This window comes from Narcine bancroftii, chromosome 3, assembly GCF_036971445.1.
Source record: "Narcine bancroftii isolate sNarBan1 chromosome 3, sNarBan1.hap1, whole genome shotgun sequence".
Classification (NCBI taxonomy): Eukaryota; Metazoa; Chordata; class Chondrichthyes; order Torpediniformes; family Narcinidae; genus Narcine; species Narcine bancroftii.
This window is the reverse complement of record NC_091471.1, coordinates 183,706,981-183,732,500: the sequence shown is the minus strand read 5'-3', so window position 1 is coordinate 183,732,500 and position 25,520 is coordinate 183,706,981. Positions and strand designations below refer to the sequence as shown.

General features: G+C 40.1%; 1 protein-coding gene across 13 annotated transcripts in view; it reads right to left on the bottom strand.

Annotated features, from left to right (window-relative positions):
• Positions 1–1,341: 1,341 nt before the first annotated feature.
• Positions 1,342–25,520, bottom strand: part of LOC138757918 (mitogen-activated protein kinase 10) — a 300,847-nt gene continuing 276,668 nt past the window's right edge. For 7 of the 13 annotated variants that reach the window (XM_069926038.1, XM_069926047.1, XM_069926036.1 and 4 more), the window contains 4 exons: positions 19,154–19,217; positions 17,531–17,608; positions 7,445–7,580; positions 1,342–1,480 (listed from right to left, as the gene is read on the bottom strand). In XM_069926038.1, the coding sequence (XP_069782139.1) occupies positions 1,441–1,480; positions 7,445–7,580; positions 17,531–17,608; positions 19,154–19,217 (318 nt within the window). In that variant the 3' untranslated portion in view covers positions 1,342–1,440. Of the gene's footprint in view, positions 1,481–7,397; positions 7,586–17,528; positions 17,609–19,114; positions 19,218–25,520 lie in introns of those variants that run through there. The other 6 variants (XM_069926051.1, XM_069926040.1, XM_069926041.1 and 3 more) reach the window with 3 other exon arrangements.

The window sequence follows — 25,520 nt, the reverse complement described above, 5'->3', positions numbered from 1 at the left end:
TTCATTGGAAATAATGATGGTACTGACCTCTAAATAGTTTGAATCTTCAAATTCACTGAATTTACTAATAATTATACATCAGTGAAACACAATTTCCCATCTTAAAGACATGTTTTATTTTTTTTTAATCACATACATATATTTTCTACATACATCGTAGCTTTAAAATCTTGAGTGCTTTATTTCCTGTCCAGTGTTGATTTTAAAAGTCAGGTCCTATATGGGAGCTGGACCTCGAGGAACCGTCTTCCTAAGCACTGGTGTTGAATTCTGACACTTATCTCATTTTTACATCCTAACAAAATTGATCACAAACAGTACAAAATGAAACAAGCAACCACCGGAGTTTGACACAAAGTCATCACATCAGATTCCAATTCTGATCACAGCTAACTTCATCATAACGGCGCAGTCTCCAAAAGGAATCTTATTGCACCGCTGCCACGTGAAAAGATCTGGACGTTATGAACATATTCTGAGTGAGACTGACAAATGGTATTGAGAAGTCTCATTAAAATATTTTTAAACATTTTTTTATATAAAATCCTCTTCCCCAAACAAAACATGTTTTTTTTTTGTAAACTCCTTCCAGAATTGAAAAAATATCAAGACATTGCATCCCCTTTTCTCCTTTGCAAACATCCACAAAGAGAGAATTGTGGAAGCCATTTCCCATCAACAAGGATATTGCAGTCATTAAATAATCATCATTAATTTAATTAACTGTACAACCATCTGTTTTTTTTTGTTCAAGACCAGTTAATCAAATAATCATACCAAGCTTAGAAAGGCAATACTTGGTGTTGGAAGGTTCTTTATTTAATTTTTTTGTTTTTGATAGTTTGCCCCTGATCCCCATCATTGTGTGGGACATCTCATTTCAACCGTTCAGGGTATGGCTTGTTCTAGGTCAAAATAGCATTGCCATTATCTCTCCTGACCTCAACCCCACCCCCTTCATTTGTGATGGGACTCGCTAATACTCCAAATTAACCTGGAAACAGTATGATAATGGTGTGATTCAGAAACTCCAAATGCAGGAACATTGCCTGCCAACTAGTCACACTTATATCATCCCTTTTTCAAAAAAGAGAAAATACGAAACAATGAAGGGAAGAGATTACTTTCTGCTGAAGATGATCATTATAAAAATGATTGGTGATTGATTGACAGCTCCAGGAAACATTACAGTAGCCCCTCTCATTCTTAATATAACCAGACACTGCTTCACATACCTTCAGAAAGAGAAGCATTCTCAGTACTTAGATTTTGTGCCATCAGTTTTATAGGAGGCATCTTTGTTATAACTTTGCAGGATAAAAGCTTCAGGAAGGACACATGCGCGGATGCTGCATTTTTATTAATTCTGAACTTTTAACTTTGTAACCGTAGAAGTTTGAACATAACCTTCCATAAACGAAGTTATTCCACCCAGACAGTCTAGGAGAAACTTCCTGAAGTGAACCGTTTGCAAACATCTCTGTAGGAAATCAGAAAGGAATTGTTCATTTATATCCTGTCAAGCCACTGATTTTAGAAGATAAGCCATTTGCAAGAACAGGACGGCCAAAGAGAGCGTGTCTCAGCATAGTGGTTTAGTAAAGATCTGCTACAAAATATAGCAATGAAACTCATTAGTGTAAACTATTCAATATTCTACACTTGGCACACGTATGTGAATGGAACCTGAGCTGACAAATTCAGACCCCTTTTTGCTGAAATAACTCGAACATAAAATGGAATACAATTGATGTTCAATAACCTTTTCAAATCCTGCAATTATCCTTTGTATTTGCCATTAATTTTTCATCTTCAGTTTGTCAAACAAACATAGACAGATAAACCTCAGGAAATCGTTCATGTTCAATACCTCATCCATTGGAGCAAATTGTTCACTAGTTCAGCTCCATAACCGTAGGAGGCCAAAGTTTCGATCAGAGCTGGGCTCCTGGGTCGTTATTTTTAATTTTATGCATGGTAGAAGCCGATTCTGGCCATTGAAACCCATGCAGCCCAATTACACCTAATTAATCTACAACCCGTATGTTTTTGGATGGTGCACCCGAGGAAAACCCACGCAGAAACAGGAAGAACATACAAACTCCTTATAGATGACACCAGATTCGAACCCAGATCGCTGACACCACAACAGCACCACATGAACCACTAAGCTAACCATGCCAACATCTTTAATTCAATTACTGCTGTTCTTACTGCAATGGACCATTGAAAATTATTTTGGGGATCTAGTTAAGGAGAAGAAAGAGGAGTATAGCAAGTAAAGGCAACAAGGAGCAAATGAGGTACTTGAGAAGTATAATAAATGCAATCAGGAGGGTTAAAAGAAGACATGATATTGCTCTGGCAGACAAGGTGAGGGAAAATCCGAAGGGTATATTAGGAGCAAAAGGATAGTAAGGGACAAAAATGGTCCTCCTGAAGATCAGAGTGGTCAGCTATATATGAAGCCAGAAGAGATGGGAATATGTTAAAACATTTTATTGCATCTGTATTTATTCTGGAAACTGTCACACAATCTAGGAAAATGAGGTAAACAAGCAGTTAAGGTCATCAAACCTACGCAGATTAAGGAGAAGAAGGTGCTTGCAGTCTTAAAGTGAATAAGCGTGGGTAAACCCCCAAGGCCTGACAAGGTATTCCTTTGGACCTTGAGGGAGGCAGGAGCCCTGCCAGATATATTTAACATGACCTTAGTGTGATAGAACAGACCTATCACCAATGTATCTAGACTGTGCTTACAGTGATTGGCTGAGAGCTTAGCCACGCCTACTGTCTGGGCCTTAAAGGGTTGTGTCCCTACCCAGGTCGGATCATTCCGGACTGGTCGGCCACCTGTGAAGAGCTCCTGTCTTTTGCTAATAAAAGCCTTGGTTTGGATTAACAAGTCTTTGATTCTTTCAACGAGCTCTACACTTAGCCACAGTTGAGGTGCTGGTGGATTGGAGGGTAGTCCATGTTGTTCCATTGTTTAAAAAAGCTACCCAAAATAACCAAGAAAAAGATAGGCTAGTGGGCCTGACATCAGTAGTAGGTAAGTTTTTGCAAGAATTTCATAATCAGGGACAGATTAGGGACAGTCAACATGGCTCTGTGCTTGATAGATCATGCTTAACAAATCTTATAATAGAGTTTTTTGAGGAGGTTACCTGGAAATTTGATGAAGACTGTCGATGTTGTCTACATGGACTTTTGGAAAGGACTTTGATGACATTGTGACCTGTTCTCATGGGAAGTATGCCAGGAAGGATCAGTATTCGTGGTGAGGGTAATAAACTGGATTTGACATTGGCTTAATGGGAGAAACCAGAGAGAGTGGTAGTGGATCATTGCTTATCAGACTGGAGGCCTGTAACTAGTTGTGAACCTCAGGGATCCGTACTGGGTCCACTGTTGTTTGTCAATAATTTGCATAATAATGTGGTAAATTGGAAGATGACTCAAAGAGTGGGTTTAGTGGACAGCAATGAAGGGTTTCAAATCTTACAGAGAGAATTGAATCAGCTGTAAACATGGGCTAAAAATAGCAGATGGAATTTAATCCAGACATGTCTGAGGAGTTGCATTTTGGAAGGACAAGCCAAGGTAGGACATACTGTGAATACAGATACAATTCCCTGTCAAAGGACTATTTTGTTATCAGAGAACTGTGCGCACTGAATAGAATGTTGGTTAAGTTGGGAAATTTAGGGTACACTGTTATTAAATTAAAGTGATTACATCTAGGTCACATTTTCCTGTCAAAGGTAGATAGGGTCGAAAAAAGAGCTTTTGGCACATTGCCCCTCAGAGAAATTAAAGTATTGACATGTGAGATGGGATGTCATGGGCATGTTGCACAAGACATTTGTGAGGCCAAATCTGGAGTATTGTGTGGAGTTTTGGTCACCTAACTATGGGAAAGATACCAATAAAATTGAAAGAGTGCCGAGAAGATTTACTAGTTTGTTGCCAGGACTTAAGGAGCTCAGTTGCAGGGAAAGATTAAACAGGTTAGGATTTTATTCCTTGGTACAAAGAAGAGTAAGAGGAGATTTGATAGAGGTTTACAAAATTATGAAGAGTAAAGATAGAGTAAATACAAGTAGGCTCTTTTCAATGTGGTTAGGTGAGGTACAAACCAAAGGACATGAGGTAAGGGTGTAAGGGGAGAAACTCTGGGGAACATTAGGGGAAAATTCTTCATTCCGAGAGTATTGAAGGAGCTGCCAGCTGAAGCAGTGAATGCAAAGTAAATTTTAACATATAAGAAAAAACTGGTCAGGTACATGGATGGGAGGGGAAAGGTGGGATATGGACTGATGCAGGTCAGTGCACAAGGCAGAATAATTGCTTATCACAGACTGGAAGGGCAGAAAGGCCTGTTACTATGCTGTGGTTCTGTGTATTCAAGGCAAAAAACAAAGTTAGCCATTCTTAAACCAAATGAGTATTGTTCACTGTCAGGTGTGCCATATAATTCATGTAGTAGATTGGAAGGAGTAATTCATGACAGATGGGCTTTTTGGCCCAGAATTTGTGACTCTATTGAACTTTCCTTCCATATCTGAATCATATGTCCATTGACTTATTAGTTGCTTTCCAAGATGTAGATTTTCACTAATCGTTTGGAAACAGTTACAGCAATGATGGAAGGAAGTTCGAGGGACGAATGGGGGCATAAGAAGATTGAAAAAAATATTGGGCTGCCAAATATATCAACTAATTCATGGACAAATAAATTACCATTTTGCAAAAGAAGAAAAACGTGTGGCAATTATATGATATTAATTAGTTTCTAAGAAATCTACCTCAGCAGAGCAAGTTGATCAATTCTAAAAATTTTGTTATCAGAGAACTGTGCGCACTGAATATTTGGTTAAGTTGGGAAATTTAGGGTACACTGTTATTAAATTAAAGTGATTACATCTAGGTCACATTTTCCAGTAGGATGGCCTGCTTTTTTTTCCCCCCTCTAACATTTGTCTTAAAGCTTCATATCAATAATGGGAGTTGGAAAATGAATATCCATATGCATCTCTATAAATCTCTGGCAAGGCCTCACTTAGAATATTGGGTTCAGTTCTGGTCATATCATTACAGGAAGGATGTGGAAGCTATGGAGAGGACACAGAGGTTTTTTTCCTGGAATGGAAAATATATCTTATTTAGGATTTTTTCTCTTTGGAGTGAAGAAGGGTGAGAGGTGACTTAATAGAGGTCTATGAGATTAAGAGAGGCATAGATAAGCACCTTTTTCCTAGAGTGGAAGTAGCAAATACTAGAGGACATTTGTACAAAGTGAAAGGAGGAAAGGACATCATTGGTAAGTGTTTTACACAGAGAGTTGTGGGAGCCTGGAATGCATTGCCAGGGGTGATGGTAGAGGCTAGAACAATAAGTGAATTTAAGAGACTCTTAGACAGTCACGTGCATGAAAGAAAAATAGAGGGTTATGACGCAGGGAGGGTTTAGATTTTTTGGGGGGGTAGGTATGTATAGGTCAGAATCACATTGTGAATCAAAGGGCCTGTACTGCAATCTTTGATGTTCTATTCATGATCTGGCCTCCCCCCTGGCAAGACTCTGTGCCAACAACACTGCCTCAACAAATTAGATGATGCCCTCAGAATGGAAAGACAGACAGTGTATTAAACTAACCTGAACAGGTCTTTTCCCAGGTACATTACTTTATAAAACTTTCTCCGTTTGTATTGCAGCTTCAAGTATCTGTCAAGCTGAGCCAAATTCAAACTACTCTTGCAAAGACCCACAAAATACTTCAACAACTTTAGATACTCAATCAGCCAGTTATTTCTGATATTCATTTGGAAAAAATTTGTTGAAGTGATTTCTTTGCCATTGTACAATCCACTCCATTCAGTCAGAGTGTAAAAACACAGAAATGCTGGAGGAACTCAGCAAGTCTCGCAGCATCCATTGGAGGTAAAGATCTGATGTATAATTTCCTAATATGTCATATCAATCCTGATTTTATCCAAGATGTCTACATTTCTATCTCAAATTATCTCACTGGGATTGTAAATCACAAAGTCACTTCTTTTTTGGGTACAGTTTCCATCAATGAAGTCCTGAATGTTTTGCTTGTTAGTTAAAGCTGTGGTTTCAACTTCAAATAGTCAGTGATTCTGGTTAATGTAAGTTACAGCAATTCAAAATATTTTCATATTTTCTTATGAACAGAAAACTAATTATAAAACCATGCAGATTTCAGCATTTAAGGGGTTTAAGAGTACAGCAACATTATTTCAGGTCTTGGCTGTATGCATTATGTATCACATTATAGCCTACAATATATCTAGGTATAAATTTTTCCTTCCATTTACTGTAATATATTTGGAAGCTTGATCATGCACAACTACAGGCAAATGCAACTAAAGATCGTGCAGCCATCTGTGGCAAGATGTACAATCATTTTATATGGGCATGTTTTTTTTATTAAGTGGTCAAAGGTCATTGTCTTCTAAACCAGAAGATGGGCATAACTATGAGCAGAAGTTGTATGGCTCTCTCATTCAGAATATAATTCTAACTGAGCCTGCTATTCCTACTCCATTTGAATCAGTTACAATGATTTTCCACCTTATCAATCCAAAAACTGAGGAGAAGCATCAACCATTAAAGGGGTTTCAATTGAGTTTTGAATAAATGATAGTGGTACAACACAATCTGGCTCCCCACCACTCTCATATCTCTTAGGGGACAAAAAAAACCTACTCAATATTAATTGGTAATCGACAATAATAATCATATGTACTTGACAAAGATGGGCTGCTGCCATGTTAGGGCGGGCCAAAAGAGTTTCGTCCCTTTCAGCATTCAAGGATAGCAACAACATATGAAAACAAAACTAATTATTACATTTATTATCTCTGTGTGGTGTGTTCTGCATGCATCAATCTACCTTCAATTTGAGAAATCACAGTTTTTTCGTTTGTTTTTCAGACTGCAAAGATATTTGATGCTCAGATGGTGAATGGAATGGCATCTTGGCAGCACATGTGTTCTGAGAGCTCAATTGGATCCTTTTAGTATGCAGGCGGGCATTTATAGCAATATATTCCACAAGGTGTTTATAGTAAGCATATACAAAAAGAGTGGGGTTAGGGTCACAGGTTGCAACTTTATAGAGGCAAAAGTGCATTTAGTTTTAACTATAATGCTGTATTCTTTTCTGCTCACCTTGTGTGCTCAAAGCCAGTTCCATGGGGAGCTAATTTATAGCCATATATTTACAAAGTGTGAAATGATGCTGCTTGATACTCTTAATGAACGTCAGCTTCATCGGAATGAGACATAAGCAAAGCATTATATTTTAGCATTAGTACTTCCACGTTCATTTTAAAGCAGTTCATTTCCAGAGAGTATTTAGTACTTGCATCATTTTCTAAAGAAGAAGTGGCTCCGCAGGCAGACGGTTAGTCACCTGCAACAGAGGGGTCCTGCTGAAGTTTCCAGGCTGCTGTCAGTGTCCGATGCAAGGGTCTGATCGGTCGACATAGATGAGATGTCATTTACTGATGAGGATGGAGGAAGGCTGTCACTGCTATTCACTGCTGCACCTGTGCTAAGAAAATCAACAGTAGAGCCATAAAATCTGGGAACACCATTCAACAAGAATTGCATTCTTGACATGACCATGAAAGAACACAGTCGCAACACAGGGTCAAATTTATAAAGTTGACTTAAGACTAGAAGACATAGGAACAGAAATAGGCCATTCAGCCCTTCGAGCCTGCCCCTCCATTCAATCATGAACTGATCCCTTTTCCCACTTAGCTCCACTGCCCGGTCTTTTTGATGCTCTGGCTAATCAAGAATCTATCAATCTCTACCTTAAATACACCCAATGAGTTGGCCTCCACTCCACCTGTGGTGACAAATTCCACAGATTCACCACCCTCTGTCTGAAGAAATTCTGTTCTAAGCGGATGCCTTTCAATCCTGAAGTTGCACCCACTTGCCCTCAACTCTCCCACCATAGGGATCAACCTTGCAGGCATTTGTCTCATTGATCCTTACATGACCATTGTCAACTTTACATTGACAATGAATCCTTGCAATAAGGGGCAATCATTCTCCATCATCTAGCACAGCATCTCACTTAGACAATCCAGAAAAGGAAAACAATATACCAAAAAATAATACTTTGTATCAGGGCACATGTGATGACCTGGAAAAGATAACCAATGCCATTAGCCTGTTGATGTTGGTGACCATCTCATTATAGATGAGCCTTGAGCCAACTTCTCCACATGTGATCACTCTTATGTGATCACATGTGTTCCAGATCACATGTGAAATTGGGGCAGGAGGGTTGAGGGTGTGGTTGAGGGTTTAAGAGTTGGAGTGCTGATAGCTGGGACATGTGCCAGGGAAGAAGTTATGAGAAAGCATTAAGTAATCTCAGAATTTACTCTGCGGTGTGAGTGTAGTTTCAGATCCAAAAGGCGTGCCTGAAGAATTCATTGGTTTTTAAACCATACCAGTTAATCCATTTCTTGTTCTGAAAACTCCAACTTGTCAAGAGAACATTTCCATTTGAAGTTCATGAAGGCAGGTAAAACATAGATAGAGAACACTAAAACACCGTGGCAGAATCCAGGAATATGACAATTCAAAATGGAGTTAGTGTTATTTGTAAACCATTGTGGTGCACTGAGGTAGCAGCAAGCAAGAACAAAACTCAAAAGACTGTACAACAGACTTTATTCCAGTAAAAGTCTGATCACCAGTTCATGCCTTATTGTCTCCTGTGTGACTGGCTCAGGAGGGGCCAGCTCAGGCCTATATTCGGGTCGGCTGATTGACAGCCGGCCAGGTGGAGCCAGCCCCTTAGGTTGTCTTCCTGCAGGTACAGAGATCGCCCCCTGCAGTAGGGTAGTGGTCATATCACCACAACCATATTCCAGACACACTAACATCCCAACAATTTGGAAATTTTGGCATTTCGACTGCTAGTTCTTTCAAACAATTGAGTGTTACTATTATTACATGGTGGCATCATAAATGTTCTAATTAATTCATTAAATTTGTTTTTTTTTTAAATTTAGACATACATCATGCTAATAGGCCCTTCTGACCTGTGAGCCCATATCACCCAAATACCCCAATTAATTTATAATCTCTGTGTGTTCTGAAAGGTGGGAGGAAACCAGAGTACCCAGAGGAAACCCACGCAGACACAGGAAGAACGTACAAACTCCTGACAGAGAGTGCCAGTTTCAAACACTGATCACAGTTGTTGTATTAGCATTGCGCTAATCACTATGTTAACCTTGTCGCCCTGAATGGAGTGTGGGTAAAAGTGCCCAATGAGAAGGAAGGTGTAAATTAGGGCCTCAATAAATTTAACAGGAGTGTGGAAGACAGTGTCTGAAAGTGTTTAAAGTGTGGTGCCATCATCCAGTGGGATTAGCCACCAGTTTTAAATAGTACCCCCTCCCCCACTAACAATGTGCCATACAGCCTTGGCTGATGCATGAAACCAGTCAGCACCCTATGTAATACTGGCTGCACGTTACAATCATAGAAAGCAATAAGGGAGCACTGGCATAATTTTAAAGCAATGGCTGTGGGGTTAGTCATACAACACAGTTCCGGCAACCTATTTCCAAGGGCCTTCAAGGGAATCTTAGAGGAGATTGTGTTAGTAAGCTCCTGATGCTCATGCTTGTCTGTAAGAACAAAAGAGGAAAGGAAGATCTCAACCAATTATACAGAGACATGACTCCCTTTGCATCATCTCCAGTGCTACATTTGTCTATCTTTCTATTCCTGTGAAAGGTAATCATTCCCTGGGACGAGTGCTGGACAAACAATGGATCTCTCCCTGTGTTGGCCACTCACCTGCTGTGAGCTGACATGTACAAGAAAGCTCAGGGCAGGAAGCTTTGTGTCTGAACCAGGGTATTATTCACAATGACAGGGAAATACAACAAATGAGGGATGTGCTCCTGCGGATGGTAGCAGTTATCAGGTGTATGATGAAAGTGGAAAGAAGACAGTATAGAAACCCCCCTGATAATCATGGGAAATTAGTTAAGGAATCATTCTTGCAGCAAAGAAGAGATGTCACATGCAGTCTTACCTTGGCACTCTTGATGAAAGCATTTGTTTCTCTCTGTTTGCAGCGAAGTATTGGAGGTAAAACTTAAGCACAATGTAACATTTAGCACTTTTTTGTCAAGTCTGCAGACTGACACCCCATCCAAGACGGAAGGGATCTCCTACCTGACAACTGTGTCCAAACACCTTAGTCTTAATGCAGATTTTCTGCTTATCTACAAAATGCGCACCACTGCTGAAGCCCCTGAGGTTGTACCTTCTGGCGTTGAGATCCCAAGATGGAAGTGTCCCCATGACAGGGATCTTTAGTACAACATACTAAAAGTACCCTATTTGAGATGTCAATAATATTATTATCTACTCTGTGTATTAAGCTAGCAAATCAACCAAAATTATTGTTTTCTAAATTTTACCTGATTTGACAAATTATCCCCATTTTTCTGCGGATGATCATGTTTCAATTAATATGCAGTATTACATTAATATTTATTAAGCTGTCAATTTTGGATTCTTGACAGCATTCTTGTCATGTGGCTCGAGATTCAAGACCCACTCCAGAGATTTGAGACTTCACTGCTCCCCAACAGTGACTCCACTTCAAATGTATTCTTTGATTGAATAGGGTTTTGAGATTGCATAAAATTCCACCATTATGCTACTTTGTTTCATTCTGGGACACACTTGATATTGTAACATGCTTGAGACCACAAAGTCAACATGTATAGAACAAATAGTGCCCATTTTTATTCCCTAGTGATGAACTAGTTCGTATACATGAAGCATTTTCAGCTATTCTCAAGCTTTCTTTTGGCTATGGTCCCCAAAGAACACCTGCTCAAAGTTTATGGACCCTTCCCTGTGAAGCAGTTAAGTTTAATTGATTTCTTCTGTACTTTCTCTCCTAACGATTACATTAAAAAAAATTACGATTTCAGTCTGTGTTCCACCTTAAATGTAGTGTGCCCCCCCCCCACCCCCAGGGGTGCTGTATAGTTCCTGTTGAGACTGTCTGGTTTATATGATGCAAAACGTCTTTAAAACTACTCAAAACAGCTAGAGATATCCTGTACAAATTAGATATACACTCTGTAAAAGGTAAGGGTTAAATTAGCTGATGTTTTTGGAGTTGTTATGTTTATTTCTGTTGGCAATTAGTGCCCTTAGTGCAGGCTGGTTGTGCCAAAATCAGATGAATGAAGTTTCGGAGGACTCAGAGAATGCAGTGCTAAAAGCAGAATACTCTCCATTGCCTGCTCACAAGCTTAAACTCTGGCCTTGGCAATCCCAAGAATGAACAAAAATGATCTCTTCTGACCCGACTTGTTGGCTTCGATATCCTCAAGGATGATCTCCTACATTATTCTGCATCATTCTGCAAATGCCCAATCAATTGTTTGAAAATTAAAAAATAATAAGATCACGAGACCAGAAAACATAGGAGCTGAAATAGGCTATTCAGCCCATCGAATCTGCACCGTTATTCAACCATTCTCCCACTCAGCCCCACTGTCCGGCCATCTCCTCATAACCTTTGATGCCCTGGTTAATCAAGAGTCTACCAATACACCCAATGACTTGGCCTCCACAACTGCCTGTGGCAACACATTCCACAGATTCATCACCCTATGGCTGAAGAAATTCCTCTGCATCTCTGTTCTAAGGTCCTTTGTTTTGAACCTTGTGCATCAGTTTGTGATAATACTCCATTGCCAGTGTTCACACGGCATTGGGTGCCACATGTGAGAAGTGGCTGAAATGGGAATGATTCTGCACCTGAATGTACAGTTGGATTGTGAACATGCCCTTCACAATGTCCTATTTTCAGCCATTAGTCGCAATGCTTTCAATTTGCACCATTTTCCATCTGTAGCTAAACATGACATTCACCAGCCTTCTGCAGGGTGATTCAGAAAAGCTTCCAATCTCACATCTCAGTTAAAGAGTACTCGAACAGAAGGATAGGATCAGTGAATGTATAGCTGCAAACAATGATGGAAGAGAGAGGCCTTCAGATTTCTGAGATTTTGCAGGGTCCTATCACCCAGAATGACTATCGACGGCTCCATATAGGTTTTTAATGACCTGTTAAAGAAGCCGATAGTGTTTTATTTAAAATCCTGTGACCACGGTGACTAGGCCCAAGATAGAGGTGTCTGTGTTTAGCATTGGCTTTGAGGGGTTGCAGACTCTGGGGAAGCAGCAGACTGGTGCAGGGCACCTCCGTTGAGAAGGAGAAGGAGAGAAGATGACCTGAAACATTCAAAAAATTATTAATTTGGTTATCCAAGGGTTGACACATATAGATGCTTATATTGATGACTTGGTATCAAAAAGTGACACATGGGAACAACATCTGAGGGAACTGGACAAAGTGTTTGCTAGATTATCCAAAGCATGCTTAACTGTTAATTTATCTAAAAGTGAATTTGGACATTCTACTGTGACATACTTAGGTCATGTAGTTGGTCATGGCAAAGTTGCACATATTCAAACTAAGGTGAATGCAATTTCTGAATTTCCTATTCCCAATGGCAAGAAAGCAGTGTAAAGGTTTTTAGGAATGGCAGGATATTATAGGAAATTTTGCTGAAGTTGCTCTTCCTTTAACCAATTTTTTGAAAAAAGGGGAAACATTTTTGTGGACTAAAGTTTATCAGAGAATTTTAGAAAATTTAAAGGAGATGCTATGCCATTACCCTGTTTTAAAATCTCCTGATTTTGATGGACCATTTTTTTAGCAGTGGATGTCAGTGGTTATGTTATAAAAACATGATAAAATTTACCATCCAGTTACCTACTTTTCAAAAAAAATCCAAGGAATTATTCCACTATTGAAAAGGAATTATTGTCTGGGGAACGCGAATTAGAGGAACAAATTAGTAGGGAGATAGTAGATATTTGTAATAAGCACAGGGTAGTGATTGTGGAGATTGTAATTTTCCGAATATTGATTGGGAAACCCATTCCATGAAAGGGCTGGATGGGTTGGAGTTTGTAAAATTTGTGCAGGATAACTTTTTAAATCTCTATGTGGAGGTACCAACTAGAGAGGGAGCTGTGTTGGATTTACTGTTGGGGAAATGAGATGGGTCAGGTGACAGAGGTAGTATGTGTGGGGGATCACCTCGAGTCCAGTTATCATAGTGCCATTAGCTTCAAGGTAATTATGGAAAAGGATAGGTCTGGGCCCAGAGTTGAGGGTTTTGAGTGGAAAAAAGCTAGGCTTGAGGAGATGCGAAAGGATATACAAGGGGTGAATTGGGACAATTTGTTTTCTGGGAAGGATGTAATAGAGAAATGGAGGTCTTTTAAAGGAGAGATTTTAAGAGAACAAAATCTTTATATACCTGTTAGGTTGAAAGGTAAGGTCAAAAGTTTGAAAGAGCCATGGTTCTCAAGGGATTTTGAAAACTTGGTTCGAAAAAAGAGGGAGTACTACAAAGAATATAAGAAACAGGGAAAAAAGGAGATGTTTGGGTATTATATTGAATGTAAAAAGAATCTTAAGAAAGAAATTAGTAAAGCTAAAAGAAGGTATGAGGTGGCTATAGCAAGCGGGGCAAAAATAAATCCAAAGGGTTTCAACAAATATGTAAATAGCAAAAGGAAAGTGAGAGATAAAATTGGTCCAATAGAGAATCAGAAAGGACAAATGTGTGTGGAGCCAAAAGAGATGGGGGAGGTCTTGAACAATTTATTTTTCTCAGTATTTACTGAGGAGAAGGATATTAAACTGTGCAAGGTAAAGGAAGCAAAGGGGGTATATATAGAGACTATAGTGATTAAGAAAGAGGTAGTACTGGAGCTTTTGAAACATATAAAGGTGGATAAGTCTCCAGATCCTGACAGGATTTTCCGCAGGACCTTGAGAAAAGTTAGTGAGGAAATAACGGAGGCTCTGGCAGTGAATTTTCAAATGTCTTTAGAGACGGGTATAGTGCCAGAGGATTGGCGTGTTGCCCATATGGTTCCTTTGTTTAAAAAGGGTTCGAGGAACAAGCCTAGCAATTATCGGTCTGTAAGTCTGACGTCTGTAGTAGGTAAATTGATGCAAAGCATTCTTAGAGATAGTATATGTGAGTATATGGTGGGAGAGGGTCTGATCAGGGACACTCAACACGGATTTGTGCGTGGAAGGTCATGTTTGACCAAACTTGTTGAATTTTTTGAAGAGGTGACTAGGAATGTTGATGAAGGTAAAGCAGTGGATGTTGTCTATATGGACTTCAGTAAGGCCTTCGATAAAGTTCCACATGGGATGTTAGTTAGGAAGGCTAAGTCCTTGGGTATTAATTTGGAGAGAGTCAAATGGATTCAACAGTGGCTGGAAGGAAGGTGCCAGAGAGTAGTAGTAGATAATTGTTTGTCAGGATGGAGGCTGGTGACAAGTGTTTGGTATTGGGACCATTGCTGTTTGTCATATATATTAATGATCTGGAGGATGGGGCAGTAAATTGGATTAGTAAATATGCAGATGATACTAAAATAGGGGGAATTGTGGATGATGAAGAGGGTTTTCAAAGATTGCAGAGGGATTTAAACTGCTTAGAGGAGTGGGCAGGAAGATAGCAGATGGAGTTTAATGCTGATAAGAGTGAGGTGCTTCATTTTGGAAAGAATAATCAAAGCAAAACATATGTGGTAAAGGGGAGGGCATTGAAGAATGCAGTGGAGCAGAAAGATCTAGGAATAATGGTGCATTGTTCCCTAAAGGTAGGAGCGTATATGTAGATAGGGTGGTGAAGAAGGCCTTTATTATGCTTGCCTATATAAATCAGTGTATAGAATATAGGAGTTGGGAAGTAATGATGAAACTGTACAAGGCATTAGTGAGGCCAAATTTAGAGCATTGTGTGCAGTTCTGGTCACCGATTTATAGGAAGGATATTAACAAGATAGAGAGAGTGCAGAGAAGAGTTATAAAAATGTTGCCTGGGTTTCAGCATCTGGAGTACAAGGAGAGATTGAGCAAATTAGGTCTTTATTCCTTGGAACGTAGAAGGCTGAGAGGGGATTTGATAGAGGTGTTAAAGATAATGAGAGGGATAGAAAGAGTTAATGTGGAAAGTCTTTTCCCATTGAGAGTAGGAGAGATGGATACAAGAGGTCATGGGTTGAGAGTTGACAGGCAAAGATTTAGGAGTAACATGAGGGGAACTTCTTTACTCAGAGAGTGTGTGGAATGGGCTTCTGGGAAAGGTGGTGGAGACAGGGTCAATTTTGTCATTTAAGAAAGAGTTGGATTGAGTATATGGATGGGAGAGGGATGGAGAGATATGGGCAGGATGCTGGTAGGTGGGATTGGAGGAGAGTACTTGGATCAGTGTGGACTAGAAAAGCCAAATTGGCCTGTTTCAGTGCTGTAAATGTTATACGGTTATAATACGCGCTCTGCAGAATTTTGATGTATATCTTGGATCTTGGTACCTCTCATGAACCAATTGTGATATTTACTGACTACAATCCTATGGTGTTTTTGAATAAAATGAAGAATAAAAATAGAAGATCGTTAAACTGGAGTTTAATATTGCAAGAATATAATATGCAAATTAATCATATCAGAGGTACAAATAATGTGATCGCAGATTGTTTGTCAAGATGTTAAAATTGATCATGTATAGAAATATAAACTCTTAACATTGGGTTACATTGTTATAACATGTTATGTATTGTGTATTGTTATTAATTCTGTGATTTTAAAGTCAGTTTAGTTATAACTGCATTTTAACTCGTTAAAATTCCTTTGTCGGGGGAAAGTGTCACAGAATATGTTATATTTTATATTACATTTAGATAGGCTTTAGGATGATAGATTGTGGGGTGTTTAGTTAGGTCACACACAGATGCAAACACTTCAAAACAGATCTCATTTCAAATACAAGAGCTTGGCTCAAGCCAGACAGTCCAGGCTCTGAGTGCCTTTGCAAAAACCTTGAAGAATGCCTATAGAGACTTCACAAGTAGGTATTAATTGGACATTCTATGGAGTAATGGATTATTGTTTTGGAAAGGTTTTTCTCTGAGTAAGAGAGAGAGAGAGAGAGAGAGAGAGAGAGAGAGAGAGAGAGAGAGAGAGAGAGAGAATTCAGTTCTACAGTTCAGCAGTTGCAGCTGGGACTGGAACATAACAAGCAGACAAGCTTGTGGAAAAACCCCATTTTGAAGACGGGTTGTGAGTTCTTAGTTCAGCCTCATCAAAGCCCTTGTGGTCCATACAAGAGGAGATGGCTGGCTGTATAATGTTTCCCTTGAAATGAGGGAAACAAAAAGGAACTCTGACCTGAAAGAAAGAGGTTATCATCTGGAGAACCGCAATGGGGCAAGTTTCTTTGGCAAGACATTGAAGTGGCTGATCAGAAGGAATCAGTTGTGGGTGTTCAACGAACAACAAATCTCTCTCTGAGTGAGGAGTGAGAAGTGAAATTGGACTGTGAATCAAAGTACTTTTCTGAACTGATACACACATTACATACATGCATGCTTAGAATTAGAAGAGGGTTAAGTTAAAGTTTGATCCTGTTTTCATGTTTAAAGATAATTAAAAGCAATATTTGTTTAAGTAACCATTTGTCTTGGTGAATATATATTGCTGCTGGGTTTTCGGGTCCTCTGGTCCCATAACATTATCGTAAGGCAGACAGAGAGTTTCCATTTAGTCCTACACTCTTCTCAGAAACCTACAGCACCAGGTGTTCCTCGGCAGTCTCCCCTCCAAATACTGACCAGGCCTGAGCCTGCTTAGCTTCTGAGATCAGGCAATCTCAGGCGTCTTCAGGATATTAGGTGCAGATAGCATCCATAGGAGATAAAGATGGATTTCCAACATTTCAGGCCTGAGCCCTTCCACTCGTACCTTGGGGAATGGCTCAGCCCTGAAACATTGATTATATATTTTTACCTCCTATGGATGCTGCAAGACTGGCTGAGTTCCTCCAGCATTTCCGTGTTTTGACTACAACAACAGCTTCTTCAGACTTTCATGTTTAACTCCACCACAGTCGTGACAACCGGCAAGTGTGAAAATCAGAATACTGGGAAATGTACACTGTTGAACCATGTGGATCCTATGTTTATGCTTCACTGTATTTCACTGCATTTGAAACAAGGAAATAGCTGCATTGAAAATTATTACTTTCTAGTCATCACCAGGGAAGTGTGGAAACTTAATAAGCACCACCTGTAAGGGCACGAAGTATGTTAGAAATCGGAGCAAAAACACAACCAGGTTTTGGGATGAACGAGTATTTCATGCTTCCTTGCTGCCAAAGTCAAACCTCAATATTTTCTGGTAATTTATTGTTTGATATGTCACTTTCACTCAAAGAATACTTTCAGTTGATAAATTAACACATTTCAAGTCACGGAAACAGTTGGAAATATCAAGGCAGTGTAACTATGCTTGAGAATTACATTTATTTTCAACGTGCAGGGTCACTGGGTTTACCTGAGGGAGAAGGTTGTCCCTTCACAACACCATTTTTGGTCTTTTCCTCAAAATCCATCACTTCTTTATAGATTAATTCTGTTAGTTTAAAAAAAAACCATAATCAGTAATCCTGGTCCTCCAATTGTGATGATGCGGACACATTACTCAGCAGGACTCAGAAGTCCTAACCTTAGCCTGCTATGGTTATACTATATAGTCAGTGAGCTGACGTGCTCAGGATGACGGTGCATCTGCCAACTGCTGTGGATGATAATGCTCATCAGGTCACCAGAAGGAAGTGGACTTGTCACAAGTGTGATCACAGGAGGATCTCCGACAATGTTGTGTGGCTGTGGTTGGGGGGGGGGGGTGGGGCTGGGGGTGGTGGGAAACAGGGAAGTGATTGTTTTAACTTAGGGGAACAGCGGTGCCACATGGTGTACTGTGTGGAATAGAATGCTGGATTTCACCTCTTTGAAGGCATGTGAAATTCTGATGATGCTGCAGAGCAATTCGGAGGCCACACCTGGGACCTTCCTGAGGTGTCCCTGAAATTTTGATCAGCATCCTTCAATTGACCAGGCAGGATTGATTCTCTCCTTCGCCTCCTGTAGGCAACTATCAAAGTGGGAAGCAGGGCAATTACCAGAAATCTGCTGCTCCCCTGACACAACCAGCTGCATTTGTCCCAAATATTGAAATTAGCCTGATCTCAAAGTTTGGAAATTGGGTTATGGGAAAATGGGTCAAAGTGGTAGGCAGCTGGTGGAGATCTATTGTGTCCATAGCGGGCATTGGAAACATTTGTGGAATGATAAATGCATTGATATTGAAAATGTGAAAATTAAGGGAACCTTTAATCATTTGCTTTGTGCAGCTTTATATTTTCCCATTGTATTCCACTCCTCCAGGAACATTTTAGTGGATGAAAGTTCATCCTCTGTCTCCGGAGGTCAAGGGAATCTATTTTCAGAAGCAGAGTAGAATCCATGAACCACAATTATATTGTATGTTTGGATGTGGTGATGGACAAAAAAATTTGACATCTGGTTATTTTTCTTAATTATGATGGCCGATATCACCAAGCATTATTTAAACTTTGGCTGCCAAATTAAAGCATCCAAAATTTTATTTATTGCAATGTATTTGCAAATATCAAAAAAGTAGAATTTCACCCTCTGCTATGAGCTCAAAATGGATTATAAAATCATCAATTTTCATTTCAGTTAACACGTGATTAGTAAGATGGTATGTGAGTGGGAAGGGAAGGTTGAGAACCACCATTCTTAACCCAATAGTTACTGAAATATTTTGCTTGAGTAAAATTGTCATTGGTCCATTTTCTTGGGAGTTATAAAACTGTGCACATAACGAATCAATTAGGTACGATTAAAACAATGGTTTTCAACCTTTTTCTTTCCACCCGCATATCACCTTAAGCAATCCCTTACTAATCACAGAGCACCTATGGCATAGGAAATATTTAAAGTGGTATGTGAGTGGAAAGAAAAAGGTTGAGAACCACTGATCTACACATTTTCACCATTTAATAAACATTACAACTAGATTCCAGATATACAAGAACTATCTCAACGAACTTACACAGTCAAAATTGCAAGCAGAGTCCTTGTTTCACATTACCTTTCCATTCGTCTATACTGTGCTCTCTCTCATCAAGCTGTTTATCATATATCTGGGGAGGAGGCTGGAAAACAAAAGGGATTGTCATAAACCGTTTGTTGTGCATGGTGACATTATGACTCTCTTTTCTATTTTTCATCATAGAATTTAGAATTAATCATATCCTGAAGTTTGCTCTTCCAGTATGAGCCAGAGGTTAATATAGCTGACCTGCACCATTCAGAAATGACGTGAAAGATTTTTGGAGAGCTGATGTAACCAAGGAAAGGGGTCATGTGACATCTCATTGTTGTCCCTTGGCCACATGATCACATCTCATTTTTATCTGTGAGTCTCGTGACCATGTATCATTTTTAATCCTTGGGTCACATGACCTCATCTCATTTTGTCCCTGGGTCTCATGATCATGTCTTATTTTGTCCCTGGGTTTACTTTGACTTGTCAACAGTGTTAATTGTTATGGTACTTTCGAGCTTAGCTTCCAGGCCTCTTTTGCTGATCTTTTGAAGAGCTTGAAGATTATGTATTTCCATCAACCAGTTACACAAAAACTCCTTCCAAGTTACCAAACAATTTCATCCATTTACTTTCAATTTAACGCACTATTCACAAAAGAGTCCTTTCTACATTGATGTGACCAAAAGCAAAATAAATGATTTTTTTTGCTGAATATTGTTGGAAATTAGTTATAATCAGAGGGTATAAAGTTAAAATAAAAATCATTGAGATAAGCAAGCTCTTTAAAATGCATCGATATTTACAAGCAGTAATTAGTTTTGAAACTGAAACCAATTGTAAACAGGGATAGAAGTGAAACACACAAGTCTGCAGTCGCTGTGCTTGTTTTTACTACTATAAACAAACATCATTCTGGTTAAGAAACAAAAGTTGCAGGGCCACAGCAGGAATTCACTTGATGTAATTGATTTAGAAATTGATTGTCATCATATTCAAAGCAATGATTAGTTCCTCAACCCATAAGTGCTTATAGATATAGTTGTTTAACTTTGGAACATGACTGAGGCATTTTGATATGGATTGGCCTATTCAACAAGTTTAAGGTAAAGGGCTGTGTTAATAGGATCAAACCTTCAAGCACACTGATGAAAATAGAGTGAAACATGGAAGTCTGCAGATGCTGTGATTGCAGCAAATACACAAAAGACCTGGAGAAACACAGCAGGTCACGTAGCATCCATTGGAGGGAAAGACATATTACCAATATTTCAAGCCTGAGGCTTTCGTCATGATAAGAACAAAAAGGCAGACAGGCACCTGCATAAAATGATGGGGGAGAAAGAGGGAAGAAAAGGCAGGAAGAGGAGCACAGGCCAACAGTCAAGAGACCATAGGTGGACACAGATAGGAGTTCAGGAGGAAAAAGCTAAGAATTGATTAGCAGAGGGGAGTAACTCTGTGAATGCAGAGCTGGAGGAAAGGAGAGAAGGATAGAAAAAGAGAGAGAGAGACAGGGGTGGGAGCTAGAGGAGAGGAATCAGAGGGAGGGGGCACACAGAAAATGGAGGTTATAGGTAAGGGGAAACTATACAAATAATAACAGGCCTCTTTACAGTGTTAATGTGCAGAGGGATCTGGAGCCCAAATCCACAGTTGCCTAAAAGTTGCCATGTAAGTAGATAGGGTGGTTAAAAAAATTCCAGGGCACTGATGAAAGGACCATTAATTACGTTGCAGTAATACAAGATTGATTAGGGTGCACCTGGAAGACTGAGTGTATTTCTGGTCACCCAATTTCAGGAAGGATGTGGAGACTTTGGAAAGAGTACAGAAGAGATTTATCAGAAAGCTGCCTGCATTAAAGTATATGTTCCATAGGGAGAAGTTGGACAAACTTGGACCAGGAATGACCACCCTCCACTACTCATTATTGGTAACTCTGTAGTGGAAATTGTGAGGAGGACGAAGTTCCACGGAGTTCACTTATGAAGTGACCTATCATGGACACGCAACATCTCATCACTTGTCAAGAAGGCATAACAGCGACTGTAATTCCTGAGAAGATTGAGATAGCCAAGGGTACTGGCTATCATCATGTAAACTTTATATTTGCTGTAGAGCATTGGATCGGAGGTCAATCCACTTGACCATAGAGTGGCAGAGAGGATCACTGGAGTCTCTTCCCCCCACCCCCACCTCATCTATGTGATTTACTGGGATCGTGGTCTGAAGGGGACTCTCAAAATTGTTAAGGACCTCTATCACCCCACACACAGCATCTTTCAGCTACTGCTGGTGGGAAAGACATTCAGGAGTATCAGAGCCAGAACCACCAGGCTGAGAAATAACTTGTTCTTGTGGGAAGGGAGACTGTTGAATGACTGATTCACATACAAACCCTCCGAAACTCTACTATTTATTTAACAATAATTATTTATTTTATATATGCACTGCATATAAATGTGTATGCTATGTCCATATCTGCATTTGCATGCTTTTACACCAGTTGTCCAGTTGTACTTATACACTCAGATGATAATAAACTTGAACTTGAAATTAGTGTGAGAGTGACTGGTTACCTGTTGCTAATAAAAGGAAGATGAACTCAAGTGGAGCTACCATTGTGGAGGAACAACTGTAAGAGTGGGAATCAGGGGCTGGGCTCCAGCAACTTCAGGTACCACAACCTGAGAAAGTGATGCAGAAGTTGGCAGTGACAGTAGGCCTATGGAAATAAGTAAAAAGATTCAGCACGAAGGTACAGGTCAGGGCAGGTGGAGTGAGGTAAGGTCTTTTCCTTATTTCAGACAGAGAGAGTGCAGTGGGAATCGCAGCCAGGGCAGGGGTATGTTTATCTTGCAGAATGTGGATAATTAGAGAAGCCATCAGTGTCCCCAGTGACTTCACTTGTGAGAAGTATATCCAGACCATTTGAGGGAGTTGGAGCTGGATGGTTAGTGTAGCGGTGAGTGCAGGGCTATTACAGCACCAGTGATCCAAGTTCGAATCTGGCACTGTCTAGAAGGAGTTTGTATGTTCTCTCTGTATCTGCATGGATTTCTTCCAGATTTCTTCCCACCCTCCAAAAATGTGTGGGGATTGTAAGTTAATTGGTGTATTTGGGCAGCATGGGCTCATGGGCCAGAATGGGTTGTTACCTTATTCTATGGATCATTCGGTGTACTCAAGGGATGATAGGAGATATGGGGAGGCAGGAGGAAGCTAGCAGGGTGACATTCGGGGGATAGAAATGGAACAGGCAGTCAGTGCCACATACTCTATGGCCATTCACCTTAGCAACACATACAGTATACTGTTGGATACTGTTGAGAGGGATGAACAGGGACAAGCCATGGCAATCAGAACTCTGGCTTGGAGTCTGGCCCTTTGGCTTAAAAGGCAAGGGCGGAGAAGAGGCGAGTTGTCGTAAGAGAAAATTTGAGGGAGCAGATAAGAGGTACCATGGACAAGATTAAGATTCAGGGATGGTATCTTGCCTCGCAGGTGCCAGTGTCCAAGATATTTCAAATCAAGCCCTTGACATTCTTAGGATAGAAGATGAGAAGCCAGATGTCGTGGTCCATTTAGTGACCTTGGTGGAGGCTAGTGCAGAAATTATAGGAGACTGCCAGAGATATTAAATCCATAAGAGTATAGGATATAGGAGAAGTAGGCCATTAAGCCCAATGAGTCCTCTCTACCATTCCATCAGGAGCTGATCTTGGTCCCACTCAGCCCCACTCCAATGCCTTCTCTCTATAACCTTTGATACCCCGACTATTCAGATAGCCATCAATGCCTGCCTTAAATATACCCAATAACCTGGCATCCACAGTCACCCATAGTAGAAAATTTCAAAGGTTCATCACTCTCTGGCTAAAAAAAATTCATCTGTTTTAAATGGGTGTTCTTCAATCCTGAAGTTGTGTCCTCTTGTCTTTAAAATGCTTTGCTACATCTATTTTGTCCAGGCCTTTAAACATTTGAAAAGCTTCTGTGAAGTCCCCGCGCATTCTTCTAAACTCCAAGGAGTACAGTCCAAGTGTTGTAAAATGCTAATCCCTTCATTCCAGTAATCATTATTGTGAATCATCTCTGATGTCTCTCCAATGCCAGCACATCCTTTCTTAAATTAAAAACCCAAAACTGTACCTGGTACTCCAAGTGAGGCCTCAGCAGGGCCACAGTTGTCATTTTTCTATTCAAATACAGTAAAATCTTATTAGAACGCGGTAGTTGGGGTCCAAGATTTCATACCACATTACAGCTGAGTCACGGAACAGATGCATACATGCCATGATTAGGGAAGCAGGAAAACAGAATACTGAGACTCAAACCCTATAATAAGACCTTTAAGACCTTTAAACTCCACATATTAACATACACATCTTGTAAATGAGTCGTAAGAGTCAATTTTTGAGTTTGTGGCTGTTAGCCACTGTTAGCCTGGCATCGTAAAATCAATGTTTAGGATCTACAGACACCCGCGCTATAAGCGCTTCCACACATTAATGAATCATGTTCTAATGAGGTTTCACTGTATTTCTTCTTTTGGAGTTTACCTGTCCTGCACCTCCCTTATTTCTTGCAGAGCCATCGCTGCTCTGCCGTTCTCCCTGCTACTGTGCCTTTCCAATCAACTTTGGCAAGTTCTTCTCTCATTTCTCTGTCATCCCCTTTATTCCACCAGTAAGCTAATAAATCTGATTTTAGTTTCTCCCTCACAAACTGCAGGGCACTTCTACCATATTTTGATCACTGCCTCCTTGGGGTTCCCTTACCTTCCGGTCCCTTATCAACTCTAGTTCACTACACAATGCCTCTTCCCTGGTCAGCCCAGCCACAAGCTGTTCTTAGAAGCCATCTCATAGCCATTCTACAAGTTCCCTCTCTTGAGATCTGGCCTCAAACTGGATTTTACAACCTACTTGTATGCTAAAATTCCCCATGACCTCCATAACATTGCTCTTCTGACACGCCTTTTCTATTTGCTGTTGGAATTTCTGGTCCATGCCCCCCACTACTTTTGTATATAATGCCAACAGTGCTTTTTTAACCCTTGCAATTTCTTTTTTTTTACAATTTTTATTTTTCACACTATAAACCATACTGACCAAAATACATACAGACATTTTTGTCTTGAATATATACGGTGTCATTTTCTCCCCTTTTTCCCCCCTCCCTTCCCTCCCTCCCTCTCCCCTCTTTCCCATTTATTCAAAGTTCAATCCATAAGATACATTAAATCCGTTTAACAAAGTCGTCACTTAATAAAATAAACAAGAAATTTTTGTCTGTTACTTTTATATACTGAATCAATTCATTTCGTTGTCTTCTCCTTCTGTCATTTTAGGTGGTGGAGGTTCATGGTAGGATTTCTCTATTGTATTTCATGTATGGTTCCCATATTTGTTCAAATATTGTGATGTTATTTCTTAAATTATATATTATTTTTTCTAATGGAATACATTTATTTATTTCTATGTACCATTGTTGTATTCTCAAGTTGTCTTCTAATTTCCAGGTTGACATAATACATTTTTTTGCTACAGCTAGGCAATTTCTTAACTTAACACACAATAGCAGGGTATTCAAACAATAGCTGACCATGTCAATCCTGTGGGCCAGTGACAATGATGCCTCCCTTGTACACGTGGTTTGATGAGAAAAAACAATGTAAACCAAAGAAAGCCCTGTCCCGGCCCCCCAGCTCACCCACTGAGGATCAGGCACCCTGCATAGAAGGGGTTGAGGTGAGGAGGATCCTATACAGGGTGAACCCATGCAAAACAGCAGGACCAGACAACAGGCCTCGTCGAGTGCTGAGGGACTCTGTGGGTCCAGCTGATAGAGTTCATAATGAACATCTTCAGCATCTGGCCGCAGCAGTCTACTGTCTCCACAGGATTCAATGCAGTCACCATCTTTCCAGCGCCAAACAGAATGACAGTAACTTGTCTAAATAACTACTGACCTCCACAATCGTGAAGTGCTTTGAGTGAACACATCAAATATTGGGCCCATTCCAATTTGCCTACTGGGCAAACCAATCCATGAATGATGCGAGAGTTATGACCTTCCACTTAGTCCTGACCCACCTTGATAATGATACCTCAAATACCAAGCGCTGTTCATCAGCTCGATCACACCGCAAAGACAGGTGGATAAGCTGTCCTCGCTGGGACTCAGCACCATTCTCTGCAACTGGATTCTGGAATTCTCGATGGAAAGATTGCAGTCAGTCCAGGATGGTTGCAAAATCTCAAGCCCCATCACATTAAGTACTGCTGCAACTCATGGCTGTGGGTTCAGCCCGCTACTCTTCACGATACTGACTCACAATTGCATTGCCAGATTCAGTTCTGAAAGAATCATTATTTGCAGCATTAATGATGAGTTGGCTTACAGA